The sequence below is a fragment of the Oncorhynchus mykiss genome, chromosome 2 (assembly GCF_057628025.1).
Source record: "Oncorhynchus mykiss isolate SJ-2025 chromosome 2, ASM5762802v1, whole genome shotgun sequence".
In the NCBI taxonomy this organism is placed as follows: Eukaryota; Metazoa; Chordata; class Actinopteri; order Salmoniformes; family Salmonidae; genus Oncorhynchus; species Oncorhynchus mykiss.
The window spans coordinates 17,429,000-17,446,595 of record NC_143023.1 but is presented as its reverse complement, the minus strand read 5'-3'; the positions used below and the strand labels follow the sequence as shown (position 1 = coordinate 17,446,595).

At 46.1% G+C, this 17,596-nt stretch overlaps 1 protein-coding gene across 1 annotated transcript; it reads left to right on the top strand.

Moving 5' to 3' along the window:
* The first annotated feature begins 9,917 nt into the window (after positions 1-9,917).
* LOC110536509 (urotensin-2 receptor) lies at positions 9,918-13,742 on the top strand. The gene is made up of 2 exons (XM_021622281.3): positions 9,918-9,960; positions 11,926-13,742. Exon 2 carries the CDS (start codon positions 12,025-12,027, stop codon positions 13,174-13,176), a length of 1,152 nt encoding a protein of 383 aa, XP_021477956.2. The 5' UTR covers positions 9,918-9,960; positions 11,926-12,024; the 3' UTR covers positions 13,177-13,742.
* The last annotated feature ends 3,854 nt before the right edge of the window (positions 13,743-17,596 follow it).

Here is a 17,596-nt window from a genome sequence, read left to right as displayed (position 1 = left end):
TATGTATGTGTAGGCTGTGTGTATGTATGTATGTGTAGGCTGTGTGTGTGTATGTATTTGTAGGCTGTGTGTGTATGTATGTGTAGGCTGTGTGTGTGTGTGTGCATGTATGTGTAGGCTGTGTGTGTATGTATTTGTAGGCTGTGTGTGTGTATGTATGTGTAGGCTGTGTGTGTGTGTATGTATGTGTAGGCTGTGTGTGTGTATGTGTATGTATGTGTAGGCTGTGTGTGTGTATGTATGTGTAGGCTGTGTGTGTGTATGTATGTGTAGGCTGTGTGTGTATGTATGTGTAGGCTGTGTGTGTGTATGTATGTGTAGGCTGTGTGTGTATGTATGTGTAGGCTGTGTGTGTATGTATGTGTAGGCTGTGTGTGTGTATGTATGTGTAGGCTGTGTGTGTGTATGTATGTGTAGGCTGTGTGTGTGTATGTATGTGTAGGCTGTGTGTGTATGTATGTGTAGGCTGTGTGTGTGTATGTATGTGTAGGCTGTGTGTGTGTATGTATGTGTAGGCTGTGTGTGTATGTATGTGTAGGCTGTGTGTGTGTATGTATGTGTAGGCTGTGTGTGTGTATGTATGTGTAGGCTGTGTGTGTGTATGTATGTGTAGGCTGTGTGTGTATGTATGTGTAGGCTGTGTGTGTATGTATGTGTAGGCTGTGTGTGTGTATGTATGTGTAGGCTGTGTGTGTGTGTGTATGTGTAGGCTGTGTGTGTGTATGTATGTGTATGCTGTTTGTGTATGTATGTGTAGGCTGTGTGTGTGTATGTATGTGTAGGCTGTGTGTGTATGTATGTGTAGGCTGTGTGTGTGTATGTATGTGTAGGCTGTGTGTGTATGTATGTGTAGGCTGTGTGTGTGTGTGTTTACTAATACTTCATCTGTTTTAATCTCGGTCAAATTCACCAAGGCCTCTGTCATCTAATGCAAATAGGATCAGACAGCCAGCAGCGCACTGGAAGGTGATGGAAAGGAGGTTAGGGGCTGAAACCAATGATGTCATATCATGACGCTGGGCAATAAAGCATTCACTTTTCTCTGGCTAAAGTTAGCAAATGAATCACATACTGTACAATCATAATAAGGAGTAAATGATCACCTCACTGTGCGAATTAGATATGTAGGATTAATAGGACTACCAGTGATTCAATACATTAGCTGTGGGTTTGTACCGTTATGCCACTGGTCCATCTAGCCATCAGTCTGTCCTTGCATAGTGTGAGAAAGGTACACTGATTGTAATTGATCGATGGAAAATTCTCTCCAGGCAGCGAGAGAGAGAAATAAAGAGAGAGAGAAATGTGTACATGAGAGGGAGAGAGGGAGAGCGGGAAAGATAGAGTAGAGAGAGAGGAGAGCAAGAGAGAAAGAGAGATGGAAGAAATACTTAATTATTGCCTCTAACAGCTTTTGAATGTGAAAGTTCATGATCAGCACAGCAAAGAGAGAGAGAAGGGAGGCATGGTTTTATGAAACAGTTCAATTCAGTGGCATAGACAGAAATTAGTTGGTGGGTACCCCCCCAAAACATAGTTTTCACATTTGCCATGAGGCTGAGAGAAAATGTTTAATTTCCTGCAATTAAAGCTACAATATAGGTGTGTTAACTGTGATAAAGGCACTGGGTTATGAGCTGTCTTGTTTGCTAAATAAACAAATGACATAGGCAGTGGCATGGTGCATATAGCCATAGAAGCACATTGACATATGCTTCAATGCAGTCATATTTGTGGCCAATTGGGGTTGTGGCTTTCAGTTAGTTATTTTTGGCAACCCATACTGTGAGAGTGAATGTCATTGCAGTTCATCAAATATGACTAACCCAGTGCACTGCTTGCTATGAATTCTATCTGATGGCATTTGCATGTTTAAGGTAAAAGACAAAGAATGTCCCATTTGGAACACTGACAAGTAAACACCATCCTTTATTTTTAAAATCTCAATCTGATTGGATGGGCCTGTCTCCCAGCAGGTGGGCCTGCACCCACCCAGGCCCACCCGTACCTACGCGCCGGGTTCAATTAAAAGATACAGAACATCATTCATGCTTCCCCTAAAGATGTGTAATTGCCATTTCCAGCCCAAGGGCAGGCTATGCTTTTTTCTAGGATGTTTATCTGGGTAGAGTAGAGGGATGGTGCTTTAGCAACACATAACCACCAGAGAGCAGATGTCAGCCATTTTTGCAATCATCACCAAAGTGCTTGCAGCAACCAAGGAGGTTTGGGCTTATTTTTATTTTTTAGCCCTTTTTCTCCCCAATTGGTAGTTACAGTCTTGTCCCATCGCTGCAACTCCCGTACGGACTCGGGAGAGGTGGCCAGCTGCAACACAGTCTGGGATCGAACCTGGGTCTCTAGTGACGCCCCAAGCACTGCGATGCAGTACCTTAGACCACTGCGCCACACGGTCGAGGTTTGGGATTTAGATTATGCATGATAGTATAAACTACCCAACAGGGAATCTAAGCACTATTTCCCTCTGCCTTGGGAGAAAATGCCATTTCTTTGACCATTTTCATGTGGCTTGTTTCAGAGTATAAGGGTTTCTTTTTTATGATTGTCAAGTGATTTGACACTAAATATATTGCATCCTACACCAATACTGTAATTATTATATAACTATTACAAAAAAATGATCATAATAGATAGTTAAACTACAGTTACATTGAGTAAATGCTTTATAACCCTCTCAGCATCTGGGAGAAAGAAGACAAGACGGATATGTCCAATAGTTCCACTGATCTGCTCATCACAGCGATGGAGACCATCTCCCTCCTCTGCAGTAAGACCTTGGCTGCAGAGATATAATTCCACATGGGCCCACTAAAATTCTGATCTGGGACAAAGAGAGTAACAGTTTCCAGATTTTGTCATGGTCACAGAATGTCCAAATCAAATGCTCCAGGATTCAGGAGGAGGAGGAGAGACCATCTTGGTTCAATCTGTGGCTTTGAGGTTCTCCAGACTTCACTGCCCGTCAAAAGAGACTGGAAACGTCATATATAAGTGATTCAGAGGCGCAGGTTAAACTGTTCCTCCCTTAGAGCAGCCATCAGCAGTTCATATGACTCCTGTGGGATGCCACATCCAACACGATCTCACAAACTCACTGATATATAGGATGTTTGTCCAAAAGACACAAACATCGATTTGCGAGGCTTCAGTCAAACGTTCAATACTGCTGTCAACCTTTCCTCAGAGACCGGCCACATCACTGTTACTCTGACTACATGGGACAGTAGCAATTGAGGGGGGAAAAGGACTACCAATATGGAGGTAACTCTTCCTGTGCCATAAAGATATAGACCTATTGGCAGAGGCCAGTCTCGCTGAAAGAAATATTGGCATCTGTTGTGCTGGTAAATGACAACACAATAAAGCCAAATCAACTCTTGCTCTGTGGATTAGTGAAAGTGAAACATCTTGTTTAGAGTCCTACATAGGCCTGTGTGCGGAGAGGGATCAATAACTCATGGCGAGCACGGCGAATCAGCCGGAAGAAACAACCGTTTGTCACGCAGAAAAGATGTCCGCCCATTTAATTATTAGTATGGGAAGCTGGCCAACCGGTGGGCAATTTGTCAGTCAGTCGTTGAGAAACAGGAATAAATTAATTAACATAATGAAGGTATAGTGGAAGGACAGCACGAGAAGCCGGAGGTGATTATTTGGTGTTATTTAATTTCTGTCATGACAGGCTACTAAAGTTACTTCCCTTGTAACTACCGCTCACAGATGCTGATATATAGAAAAATAAAAACTGTTTTTCCAAGGAGAGTGTGATTCCAAGCTCAGTTTGAGTATGATTCCAACCTCAGTTTGAGTGTGATTCCAAGCTCAGTTTGAGTGTGATTCCAACCTCAGTTTGAGTGTGATTCCAAGCTCAGTTTGAGTGTGATTCCAAGCTCAGTTTGAGTGTGATTCCAAGCTCAGTTTGAGTGTGATTCCAAGCTCAGTTTGAGTGTGATTCCAAGCTCAGTTTGAGTGTGATTCCAAGCTCAGTTTGAGTGTGATTCCAAGCTCAGTTTGAGTGTGATTCCAAGCTCAGTTTGAGTGTGATTCCAAGCTCAGTTTGAGTGTGATTCCAAGCTCAGTTTGAGTGTGATTCCAAGCTCAGTTTGAGTGTGATTCCAAGCTCAGTTTGAATGTGATTCCAACCTCAGTTTGAGTGTGATTCCAAGCTCAGTTTGAGTGTGATTCCAAGCTCAGTTTGAGTGTGATTCCAACCTCAGTTTGAGTGTGATTCCAAGCTCAGTTTGAGTGTGATTCCAAGCTCAGTTTGAGTGTGATTCCAAGCTCAGTTTGAGTGTGATTCCAACCTCAGTTTGAGTGTGATTCCAAGCTCAGTTTGAGTGTGATTCCAAGCTCAGTTTGAGTGTGATTCCAACCTCAGTTTGAGTGTGATTCCAAGCTCAGTTTGAGTGTGATTCCAAGCTCAGTTTGAGTGTGATTCCAAGCTCAGTTTGAGTGTGATTCCAAGCTCAGTTTGAGTGTGATTCCAACCTCAGTTTGAGTGTGATTCCAACCTCAGTTTGAGTGTGATTCCAACCTCAGTTTGAGTGTGATTCCAAGCTCAGTTTGAGTGTGATTCCAAGCTCAGTTTGAGTGTGATTCCAAGCTCAGTTTGAGTGTGATTCCAAGCTCAGTTTGAGTGTGATTCCAAGCTCAGTTTGAGTGTGATTCCAAGCTCAGTTTGAGTGTGATTCCAAGCTCAGTTTGAGTGTGATTCCAAGCTCAGTTTGAGTGTGATTCCAAGCTCAGTTTGAGTGTGATTCCAAGCTCAGTTTGAGTGTGATTCCAAGCTCAGTTTGAGTGTGATTCCAAGCTCAGTTTGAGTGTGATTCCAAGCTCAGTTTGAGTGTGATTCCAAGCTCAGTTTGAGTGTGATTCCAAGCTCAGTTTGAGTGTGATTCCAAGCTCAGTTTGAGTGTGATTCCAAGCTCAGTTTGAGTGGGATTCCAAGCTCAGTTTGAGTGGGATTCCAAGCTCAGTTTGAGTGGGATTTCATGCTCAGTTTGAGTGGGATTTCAAGCTCAGTTCTGTTTTATAGTCATAACCTCTGGAACTCAGCAGTAGTCTACAGAGACACGTCAGAAGGATTGTGGGTCACATCGAAGGCTTCACACCTGATTTACATCAGAACAATACGGATTAATTACATACATCAGACACACACCTGACTTACATCTGGCTACACAACACTGGATGAATTACATACATCAGACACACACCTGATTTACATCAGCCTACACAACACTGGATGAATTACATACATCAGACACACACCTGACTTACATCTGTCTACACAACACTGGATGAATTACATACATCAGACACACACCTGACTTACATCTGTCTACACAACACTGGATGAATGACATACATCAGACACACACCTGACTTACATCTGTCTACACAACACTGGATGAATTACATACATCAGACACACACCTGACTTACATCTGTCTACACAACACTGGATGAATTACATACATCAGACACACACCTGACTTACATCTGTCTACACAACACTGGATGAATTACATACATCAGACACACACCTGATTTACATCAGCCTACACAACACTGGATGAATTACATACATCAGACACACACCTGACTTACGTCAGAGCAATACGGTTGTCGTTATCATGGTCATGACAGCGTAGTACCACTGTGACAGCTGCCTCAAGGATATGGTTCCTACCTTGGCATATTACAATTTACCTCTGTCATCCAAGGGTTTAGACCAGCCAGGTTCTCTATGTGATGTCCAGCGACAGCTAGATCCAGGTCCCTTCCAGACACAACCTAAAACAACATAAATGATCAGCACAACAATGGTCAGGAGGAGAATGAAGACCCTGGTTTGGGGTCAGTTTCAATGATGAAAGAAATAGATAATAGTTCAGAAAATAAGAAATTATATAATTGATCTGAAGTCACATCTCTGAATGAGGTTATTCTTCGTCCCTCAAATGTTCATTGAAACAACTGTAGAGTAGGTTAAGATGCTGCAGTCACAGCTCAAGTGCATGTAATTAGAGATTACACCAGACAGGACTGTCATGTGAACAGAGATCGATGGGCTGGATGTGTACCACAGAAGAAAACAAGCCGCATACCATCTCAGATTAACTTCCCTTCTCATCCCCCCTTCTCTCCATTTCTCCCCTCTTTCCCCCAATTTGTTGTTCTCAATTTTCTCCTCATTTGTCTGAGTCAACATTGACCCCTAAATTATCTCGCCTAACTATTTCCAAACCCCTTCATCTCTAGCTTTCTCTCTATCTCTGTCCACTTGAGAGCCCAAGCAGTGAGCACCCAGAGCTCACTGCTCTCTCCCGTCTTTGTCCTTTCCTTCTACCTTTCTTCATCCCAGTCTATATACACTGTATCTCTATTTCAATCCATTGTTCTGTCTGTATCGGAGCAAGCCTATGTCCCTGTACCCCTCCTAGCCCCTCTCCCTCCAGCTTCTCCCACCCCTAGCCCCTCTCCCTCCTAGCCCCTCTCCCTCCAGCTTCTCCCACCCCTAGTCCCTCTCCCTCCTAGCCCCTCTCCTTCCAGCTTCTCCCGCCCCTAGCCCCTCTCCCTCCTAGCCCCTCTCCCTCCAGCTTCTCCCGCCCCTAGTCCCTCTCCCTCCTAGCCCCCCTCCCTCCTATCCCCTCTCCCTCCAGCTTCTCCCGCCCCTAGCCCCTCTCCCTCCTAGCCCCTCTCCCTCCATTTTCTCCTGCCCCTAGCCCCTCTCCCTCCTAGCCCCTCTCCCTCCTAGCCCCTCTCCCCCAGCTTATCCTGTCCCTAGTCCTTCCTAGCCCCTCTCCCTCCTAGCCCCTCTCCCTCCAGCTTCTCCCGCCCCTAATCCCTCTCCCTCCAGCTTCTCCCGCCCCTAGCCCCTCTCCCTCCATTTTCTCCTGCCCCTAGCCCCTCTCCCTCCTAGCCCCTCTCCCTCCATTTTCTCCTGCCCCTAGCCCCTCTCCCTCCTAGCCCCTCTCCCTCCAGCTTCTCCCGCCCCTAGCCCCTCTCCCTCCTAGCCCTTCTCCCTCCAGCTTCTCCCGCCCCTAGCCCCTCTCCCTCCTAGCCCCTCTCCCTCCAGCTTCTCCCGCCCCTAGCCCCCCCTCCCTCCTAGCCCCTCTCCCTCCAGCTTCTCCCGCCCCTAGCCCCTCTCCCTCCTAGCCCCTCTCCCTCCAGCTTCTCCCGCCCCTAGCCCCTCTCCCTCCTAGCTCCTCTCCCTCCAGCTTCTCCCACCCCTAGCCCCCCCTCCTAGCCCCTCTCCCTCCAGCTTCTCCCGCCCCTAGCCCCCCCTCCCTCCTAGCCCCTCTCCCTCCAGCTTCTCCCGCCCCTAGCCCCTCTCCCTCCTAGCCCCTCTCCCTCCAGCTTCTCCCGCCCCTAGCCCCTCTCCCTCCAAGCTCCTCTCCATCCAGCTTCTCCCGCCCCTAGCCCCCCGTCCCTCCAGGCCACTCTCCCTCCAGCTTCCCCCCCCCAGCCCCTCTCCCCCCTTAGCCCCTCTCCCCCTAACCCTCTCCTCCTTCTTTGGCATGCCCGTGCCAGGTATTTGTTCAAATTCCTCACACCCTGCGGGGCTAGGTATGTCCCCCCACCCTCCCTCTCTCTACTTCTCGTCTTTATCTCAGTCGGTCTTGTGTTCTCTTGCTAACACATGTATGGGACATCAAGACCAGACAGTAATGATGCTAAGAGTCGTACAGTGCACAAGTTAATACTCAATAAGTACCACACACAACCAGGTCAATGTGGCTGAGTTGCTAGGGGCATAGTGGTGCTGGCAGACCCAAGATGGTGGTTTTAATTCCTGGGCACAAGCCTGAATGTGAGTTAGAAGTTTCTTCTATGCTTAATGACCAAATCATTGCTATTTGAACTTGTTTCTGACATGGAAATATGTTGTTAGAGGCACTGGCTGCCTTACTGTAATTCAGAATTCAGACATCCCACCACCATATAATGCTGTGTGTGTGTGTGTGTGTGTGTGTGTGTGTGTGTGTGTAGTATTGACATTGGGCTGTAGTTGAAGTGCGTTAGTTATTGCAGCGCTCCCCGAAATGACAGCAAATAACGACGTCTCACTGGTGTGTCAGCACGTCTGTCCGTCTGCCTCCTGTCCTGTTCTGGTCTGTTTCACTGGAAAGCCTCATGAGTCACACATTTTAACTGGAAGATACTGGAACTAACACGCATATCAAGACCAGTGTGTTTGTGTAATCTAGATACTCATTCAATTTACAGTATGTTGCGGCAGAACGTTGCTGATTGTAGTTCTGTCTGTTGGATTGGCTGGTGCAATTGAGGATTGATTCCTTTTGGGGTCGATAAAGTTACATTTTTACATTTGAATCATTTAGCAGATGCTCTTAACCAGAGCAACTTACAGGAGCAATTAGGGTTAAGTGCCTTGCTGAAGGGCACATCAACATAATTTCCCCACCTTGTTGGCACTGTGATTCGAACCAGCAACCTTTCCGTTACTCGCCCAACTCTCTATCCGCTAGGCTGCCTGCCGCTCTTTACCTTATCTTAACCAGTCCCAATTGAGTGATTGACTTTGTAATTAAAGAAACACACGAGCGTAAATTTCACTGAAAGACTATTATCGTGCGTCATCGTGACTCTTACTGGAAGGTGCATGTTCAGTAAACCCTAGTAACGTAATGTCTGTAATGAAGAATGTACAATTTAGTTAATTCATAGCAGCAATGTTTGTACAATATGTATTGTACTCTAGTCTAGTGTACTCACCATTGGTTTTGTTCTTGTGTTGTTCATTTTTGTGTCATGTTGTTATAAAGTAATTAAGCCTACTGTTTATTGCACTGGCAGGAGAAATATTGCATAATTCATTTCAAAGTGATTCACTGATTCACAGTGAATAGTATTAGTATGTCTTGGCCTAGGCTATGAGGGAGCCAGATACTGTTTTTATTTATTTATTTTTTAAAACAATTTATTTAACTAGGCAAGTCCATTAAGAACAAATTCTTATTTTACAATGATGGTCTACCCCGGCCAAACACTCCCTTAACCCAGGCGACGCAGGGCCAAACACTCCCTTAACCCAGGCGACGCAGGGCCAAACACTCCCTTAACCCAGGCGACGCAGGGCCAAACACTCCCTTAACCCAGGCGACGCAGGGCCAAACACTCCCTTAACCCAGGCGACGCAGGGCCAAACACTCCCTTAACCCAGGCGACGCAGGGCCAAACACTCCCTTAACCCAGGCGACGCAGGGCCAAACACTCCCTTAACCCAGGCGACGCAGGGCCAAACACTCCCTTAACCCAGGCGACGCAGGGCCAAACACTCCCTTAACCCAGGCGACGCAGGGCCAAACACTCCCTTAACCCAGGCGACGCAGGGCCAATTGTGCGCCGCTCTATGGGACATTTAAGTATTTGTAGTAATATAACATCCTATTTAAAATAAACTAGCTTTATATAGAATATAATAAATATGATCTAGATATGCATTAGGGAAGCTTGAAGAGTGTCCAAACTTTCACCATTTGACAATAACCATTTACTGTACGTACTTGATTATAGGCTGCATGAATGACAGCTATAATAGTTACTTTAACCACGACCTTTAATAACTGACTCTACGCTGTGAGCGCGTCTGTTTCTCCTCCTTCCCCTCCCGTGGACTCGTAGACACACCAGAGACTGGGCCGAGGGGGCGAGAGCCACACTATGAGGAGGGAGAGGAGAGGAAACATAGCATTGCGAGGCACAAAGTTAGGTGGAACAGCTTTAGATCCATCAACCATCACCTGTCTGACAACGAATAATAAAGATTTGAGGATATCTATTTTTTCTATAGACAAAAACTGGACCAACTATAGGCCTCTGTGGATTTTTGAATGGAAACTGAATCGGACATTCAGACACATTAAATGGAGGAAGATGTTATTTGCAACTACCGGAATTGGATTGAATAAGGTAAAGACAACTCAACAGATTATATAGCCTACTTTAAAAAGGTGTATTTATTTCTTGGCTAGAGCAGTCTGTAATAAAGAGCTCTGGTCTTGGATATACACTTCTGTGGAAGAATTGTCTAATGCTGGGTGGATACACTACCTATTCATCTGACCATTTAGCCTAAATGATTATTATTTTTTATTTTTTTTATTTTTTATTTCACCTTTATTTAACCAGGTAGGCTAGTTGAGAACAAGTTCTCATTTGCAACTGCGACCTGGCCAAGATAAGGCATAGCAGTGTGAACAGACAACACAGAGTTACACATGGAGTAAACAATTAACAAGTCAATAACACAGTAGAAAAAAAGGGGAGTCTATATATACATTGTGTGCAAAAGGCATGAGGTAGGCAAATAATTACAATTATGCAGATTAACACTGGAGTGATAATCAATAATTAACAAGTCATCATTAGGCCTACTCTACTCTTCAGTCAGTCTTTTCAGTTATGTTTATGTGACTGTGTTTACCGTAGGCCGAGGCCTGTTTGTCAACATTTTTATTAAATTCAAACCTCATTTATATTCTCTGACAAAATGTTATATTTGGAGCTGGCACAAATATTTTCACAAAATAATACCTGTCACCTACATTTAGAAGACATAGCCTAACCGTTTTAGATTATGATGTGGTAGCCTTGGCCTAATATTTTTAGAAAGCTAAATTAGGCTAAAATATTAAATATCTAGGTAACAATCTAAGGAAAGAAACCTCCAGTTAAAATGCAACAGTCTGAATGTCAATTTGTTAAAGATATTAACAGAGATGTTATTTTAGGGGGCACATTAAACCCGTGGGACATGGCCCACAGCGGGAGTTCGGCAGGCCCTCTACAGTTCAACAGTAGCTCTTAACCCCGGTACTGCCGGAGCCAACATGTGTCATAGGCTTTTTTCTGCACTCTATCTTTACCCCTCGATCTGCTTTGACGTTACCGCGTACAATTATAATCACTACATTTACCACTACGCCGAGAGTTATAAATGAGGTTGGATAGGTTATTTGGATTCGCCTATAGGAAACCACGTTGAAGTCTATACTTGTGTGTTTATAACCATTATTAACTTATTATAATTAGCCTAATGTAGATATCGCAATGTTTTGTTTAATGAAACAGTGGGTTTCAAACCTCATTTTATGCCCTAATAAATCACCGAGCAAAACACGATGTTTTATTGCCTACAACATGGGTTCTCTCTGTCTCCTGCCTTGCTCTTCCTATCCCCAGCCACAGCGGTGTAGCAAGCCGATGGAATTTCATAAACTGGTGAGGAATATGTTCTGTGACGTAAAAAAAATTAGGGACAGCTTGACGCCGGAGTCTCTGCATTCTCGTGCCCCCGGTGCCCAAATGTGCACGTAGACATAAATCTGGAAAGGGCCGAAAAACGCGTCAGCTTACTTGCCTCATGTTCAACTTCATGAGGCGCGCGGTGAACATTTGTATGCGTCGGGTTCCACAGTTCGTTTCGTGCCATGAAATTGTTGCCCACAACCAGCGGTGCGACCTTAACAGGAGTGCAGGGGGTTCATCAGTAAATGTATGATCTACAACTGGCTCTACACCCCTACACAGAAAAGCCAGTGTGAAAAAAAGCACTATAAACGTATCTAGAATTGAAGCTTTGCCAATACGACTTCTATGATGATGCCTTTCTAAAATGCCTCTGTTACTGGGACTACTACACAAATACAATACATTGACAGAACATTCATCCATATGCCAAAAACAAAATGTCCAAAAAGAGGCAGAATACAGTTGTGTGGCAAATCATTAAAGGCTGTAGATGCTTTTCAGAAGGCCATTTTCTGTGTTTCAATGCTAATACATATAACTTTCTCCTCTCCCATTTCCCTTTCATCTCCTATGTCTACCCCCCACACTCTTACTATTGTCCACCACCAAAACCCTCCCATCCAGCCAAGTGGAATCAAAATAATAGTTCCTCTCCCTCTGACATTTATATAAACCCAGCTAACCTCCACACCACCACCATTTCAGAAGTCTCAACTAAAAAGTATGGATTTCTCTAGCTCCCTGCCTCCCTCACGTTCTCCATTATACACCTCCCCCTTCATCCCCAACTCCTCCTTCCCCTCCGCCTCTCCATACATCTCTCCTTCCCCCAGCCTGGCCTCAACCGCTCTCTTCTGCTCCCTCCTGTCCCTCCTGGCTCTCCTGGGCATTGGGGGGAACCTCTACACCATGGGTCTCCTCATCAGACGCAGGAGAGGCAGGAGGAGGCGAGGGTGTTCTAGCTGCTGTTTAGGAGGGAGAGGAGTACCGTTACCATCCTGCCTCTCCTCCTCTCCCCCCTCCCTCTCCCCTTCCTCCTCTCCCACCTCTTCTTCCTCCACCTCCCTCCATCTCCAGGTGCTGAGTCTAGCTCTGGCGGACCTCCTCTACCTCTTCACGGCTCCCTTCATCGTGTACGACAGCCTGGCAGCTGACTGGGCGTTTGGGGAGCTGGGCTGTCGCCTCCTCTTCAGCCTGGACCTGATCACCCTGCACGCCTCCATCTACACCCTCACCGCCATGAGTCTGGACCGCTATCGGGCTGTGGCCAACCCCCTGGCCACCTCGTCCTCCCCCTCCTCTGGGTTGCTCCGTGTGGCCCTGGCCTGGGGCCTGGCGGTGGCCCTCAGCCTGCCCATGATGATCACCCTCCACCTGGAGGACGGAGACGACGGACAGCTGTGTGTCCCTGCCTGGGACGAGCAGAGCTCCAAAGTGTATATGAGCGTGCTGTTCTGTACCAGTATGATAGGGCCGGGGCTGGCCATCGGGGCGCTGTATGCTACTCTGGGCCGTCTCTACTGGGTGTCCCAGACCCAGCCCTGGGCCAGTGGTAGTGGGGGTAGCACGTCCTACCCTCCGCGGGCCCCAAGGCCCAAGGTCCTGCTCCTCATCCTGGGGATAGTTCTGGCCTTCTGGGCCTGTTTCTTGCCCTTCTGGGTGTGGCAGCTGCTGCCGCTATACCGGCCCGACATGCTGCGGACAGTACCGGTGGGTACCCAGGTGACGGTGAACCGGATCCTAACGGGGCTGACGTACGGGAACTCTTGCGTGAACCCATTCTTCTACACGCTGCTCACAGGGGGGAAACGACGGAGGAACAGGCAGACACCGACGTCAGCGAATCAGCTCTGCCGCAAGAGCAGTCCGCAGTAGTGTTCGTGACAGCACAGACAGTCCGGTATAATAGACTGCTCTGGGGGCTGGTGGGGGGCTGCTTACAAACTGTCCGATTCAAACACCCCCGTCTCCCCCTGAAATATCAAAGGGCATTTCACTGTGTAATTGTTACTTCATAAGGACTATATTAAAGACAGCACTTTGTATGCACGGATGTGACTGGACCATACTTCCTATTTGGAGATTAAAAATGTGACGGGCTGAGCGAAAATACCAAAGCTTCAAAACTTGAGAAATATCTCATTGATTGTATGAATTCACAAAAATACATGGAGTATGACAACAGGGAAGCAGCGTTTGTGTGTTCTGTTATCATTTAGGGGGCTTTAGTGAGGACCTCGTGTCACGGACCCTCAACGTTTGATATGCACGCCTAAAGTCAGACCTTTTTTATTAGCAATACCTGCATGTTGGGTTTGGACTTTTATTTTGTAACGAACTCTGCAATGCTTTGCATGGTGACGATGACGCCTGTATTTATATCCAGTTTGGTGTGTATAATATGATATAATATATCAAATAAAAACATGCTTTATATACTAGAGTCTATGTCACAGGTTTTTTGTTCCCTAGAGGAGAGGATGTGTTCCTCCTGACCCCTCAGAAAAGAACACAACATAACTGAAAATACAGATCTCATACCCACCGTTTTATGGTATTTATGACAATAGCAGACGAGGGGAGAGAAAGAGAGATGTCCAGAGAGAGTGAGACAGTGAGAAAAAGAGGGATGGCCAGAGAGAGAGAGACAGTGAGAAAAAGAGAGATGGCCAGAGAGCGAGAGACAGTGAGAAAAAGAGGGATGGCCAGAGAGAGAGAGACAGTGAGAAAAAGAGGGATGGCCAGAGAGAGAGAGACAGTGAGAAAAAGAGGGATGGCCAGAGAGAGAGAGACAGTGAGAAAAAGAGGGATGGCCAGAGAGAGAGACAGTGAGAAAAAGAGATATGGCCAGAGAGAGAGAGACAGTGAGAAAAAGAGGGATGGCCAGAGAGAGAGAGACAGTGAGAAAAAGAGGGATGGCCAGAGAGAGTGAGCAAAGAGATGTAGAGGGAAGGAGGGGGACAGAAGGCGAGAAGAAGGAGCGACAGAAAAAGAGAGAAAAAAGCAGAGAAGGAAAGGCCAAGAAGAAAGTGCTGAGTGGAAAAGTCCCTGGACTTGAGTTTGCACTCATACTTTTATTTGTGTGTCTGTGTCAGCGTGTCTGTGAGTCTCTCAGGTCTTCCCCTTCCCTGTGTGTGTTCGTTGGGCAGTCTCTCTGTGTGTCTCCTTGTAGCAACGGCGTGTCTGTCCGTGTCTGACTCAAACACTGACTGTACTGTACACCCAACAAAACCCTGTGGCTCTTTGATGCAGATGAGCAAATATTGTTGTTTGACAGTGAGGAGTGAGGTTGTGGGGGATAGGGGGCTGGGTGGCGGGGGGGGGGGGGGGGGGCTGGGTGGTGGGAGGGTTATGGTCTGGGTGGTGGGAGGGATAGGGGGTTGGGTGGTGGAGGTGTACATATGTGAAGGAGTTTGTTTAGAAGTATTGTGCGGATGCATTTAAGAGAGGGGAGAAGAACAATGGACTTGTTGATGCATGTCAAGCTGCTAATCAGTGGGAATAGGGGACAGGTGTGTGTAATGAAAGTTCCGGAGGGATCCGTGACAGTAACGCCCCCCCCCCCCCCGACGTGCTGCACCAGCAGCGCAACGACACCGGCCTCGAGGACGATCACAGGAACGCAGTGCGGGTCGTTCAGGACTTGATGCAGCTGCCGAAGTTGCGTCATTGTCAGACAGGTCAGTTGCTGCTGCCGAAGTTGCGGCGGCGTCGGATGGACCAGTGGGGTCTGTCGGACCGGTTGTGGCGGCGTCGGACGGACCGGTTGTGGCTGCTGAAGTGGTGAAGTCGGACGGCCCATTTGCAGCTGCCGAAGTTTCAACCCTGTGTTTTTGTTACGTGTTCGTTTGGTCTTCGTCCCCATGCCCTTACACGGCACGCCGTAATTCGGGCTTAATTAAAAACCCTATTACGCATTCCTGCACCTGTCTCCCGATTCTCTTCATACCAACGTGACAATGCAGACTAGAAAAATGGAGGTAATCAAACTAAATTATATAGAGAGACCATGTTGCATATCTTTTAAATATACAGTGCATTCGGAAAGTATTCAGACCCCTTGACTTTTTCCACCTTTTGTTACCTTTCAGCCGTTTTAAAATATATATTTTTATATATTTTTGCCAATTTATTAAAAAAAACAACAGAAATATCACATTTACATAAGTATTCAGACTCTTTACTCAGTACTTTGTTGAAACACCTTTGGAAGAGATTACATGCTCGAGTCTTCTTGGGTATGACGCTAAAAGTTTGGCACACCTGTATTTGGGGAGTTTCTTAATTTTTTTTCTGCAGATCCTCTCAAGCTCTGTCAGGTTGGATGAGGAGCGTCGCTGAACAGCTATTGTCAGGTCTCTCCAGAGATGTTGGATCGGGTTCAAGTCCAGTCTCTGGCTGGGCCACTCAAGGACATTCAGAAACTTGTCCCAAAGCCACTCCAGCGTTTTCTTGGCTGTTTGCTTAGGGTTGCTGTCCTGTTGGAAGGTGAACCTTCGCCCCAGTCTGAGGTCCTGAGTGCTCTGGAGCAGGTTTTCATCAAGGATCTCTCTGTACTTTGCTCCATTCATCTCTCCCTCAATCCTGACTAGTCTCCCAGTCCCTACCACTGAAAAACACCCCCAAAGCATGATGCTGCCACCACCATGCTTAATCGTAGGGATGGTATTGGCCAGGTGATGAGCGGACCTGGTTTCCTCCAGATGTGACGCTTGGCATTCAGGCCAAAGAGTTCAATCTTGGTTTCATCAGACCAGTGACTCGTGGTCTGAGTCTTCTGGGTCCTTTTGGCAAACTCCAAGCGGGCTGTCATGTGCCTTTTACTGAGGAGTGGTTTCCTTCTGGCCACTCTACCATAAAGGCCTGATTGGTGGAGTGCTGTAGAGATGGTTGTCCTTCTGGAAGGTTCTCCCATCTCCACAAAGGAACTCTGGAGCTCTGTCAGAGTGACCATTGGGTTATTGGTCACCTCCCTGACCAAGGCCCTTCTCCCCAGATTTCTCAGTTTGGCCAGACAGCCAGCTCTACTCTATGCTTACTCTAAACTTCTTCCATTTGAGAATGATGGAGGCCACTGTGTTCTTGGGGACCTTCAACACTGCAGACATCTTTTTGGTACCCTTCCCCAGACCTGTGCCTTGACAGAATCCTGTCATGGAGCTCTATGGACAATTCCTTCGACCTCATGGCTTGGTTTTTGCTCTGACATGAACTGTCAACTGTGGGACCTTATATAGACCGGTGTGTGCCTTTCCAAATCATATCCAATCAATTACATTTACCACAGGTGGACTCCAATGAAGTTGTAGAAACATCTCAAGGACGATCAATGGAAACAGGATGCACCTGAGCTCAATTTCGAGTCTCATAGCACAAGGTCTGAATACTTTAGTTTTTTATTTGTAATACATTTGCAAACATTTCGAAAAACCTGTTTTCGCTTTGTAGTTATGGGGTATTGTGTGTAGATTCAAGAGGATTTTTAAAAATGTCATCCATTTTAGAAAAAGGCTGTAACGTCATAATTGACATGTTTAAAACTGATTCCATCAGTCCCAAACTATTCTAATAATCTCATTATTTGATTCAATACAACGTTTAGTCATAACATCCTATTGAAATAATATAATAGAAATATCCATTTATATCAGTTATATCACCATACTATGGTTCTGTCTTCTGTATGATGTGACCATTAACTCCAGAGTTAAAGAAACAGAGACAGAAGGGCACTTTATCCATCCCAGTCCCTCAGAGATATTCTCCTTTAGATGAATGGTTCAGGGTCAACACAGATCCATCAAGTAGGGTTTTAAATTCATTGCAGAAGGTAAAAGGCCTGTCTAATATTACATTACTGATGAATGATGCTTTTCCTCTGTCCATTCAAATCATGTGGCATTCAAGGACATAAGGTAGTGGTTGAAATGTACACAATTGTTACCCGGTGGAAATTCGGGGATGGTTGTACTTTTTCAAGGGGAGGGTTTAATATGTGTTTTATTTAGTTCAGGGGAGGGGCATGTCATTTGTAATCAATTAAATGTCATATTGCTCCGTGTTTGAGAATGAGTTGCTTATTATATCTCGATGTGTGCCCAATGCTGCCCCTCATACCTGATTCTCTGCTGGGCGTGCAATAGAGTCTGCCTAGTGTGTTCTCCATCAAATGTTCCCTACCCTATACTATAGGCTATATGAAGAGCATGCTCTGAGAATCAAAGGGCAAAGTAGTCATACCCCTTGACTTATTCCACATTTTGTTGTGTTACAACCTGAATTCAAAATGGGTTAA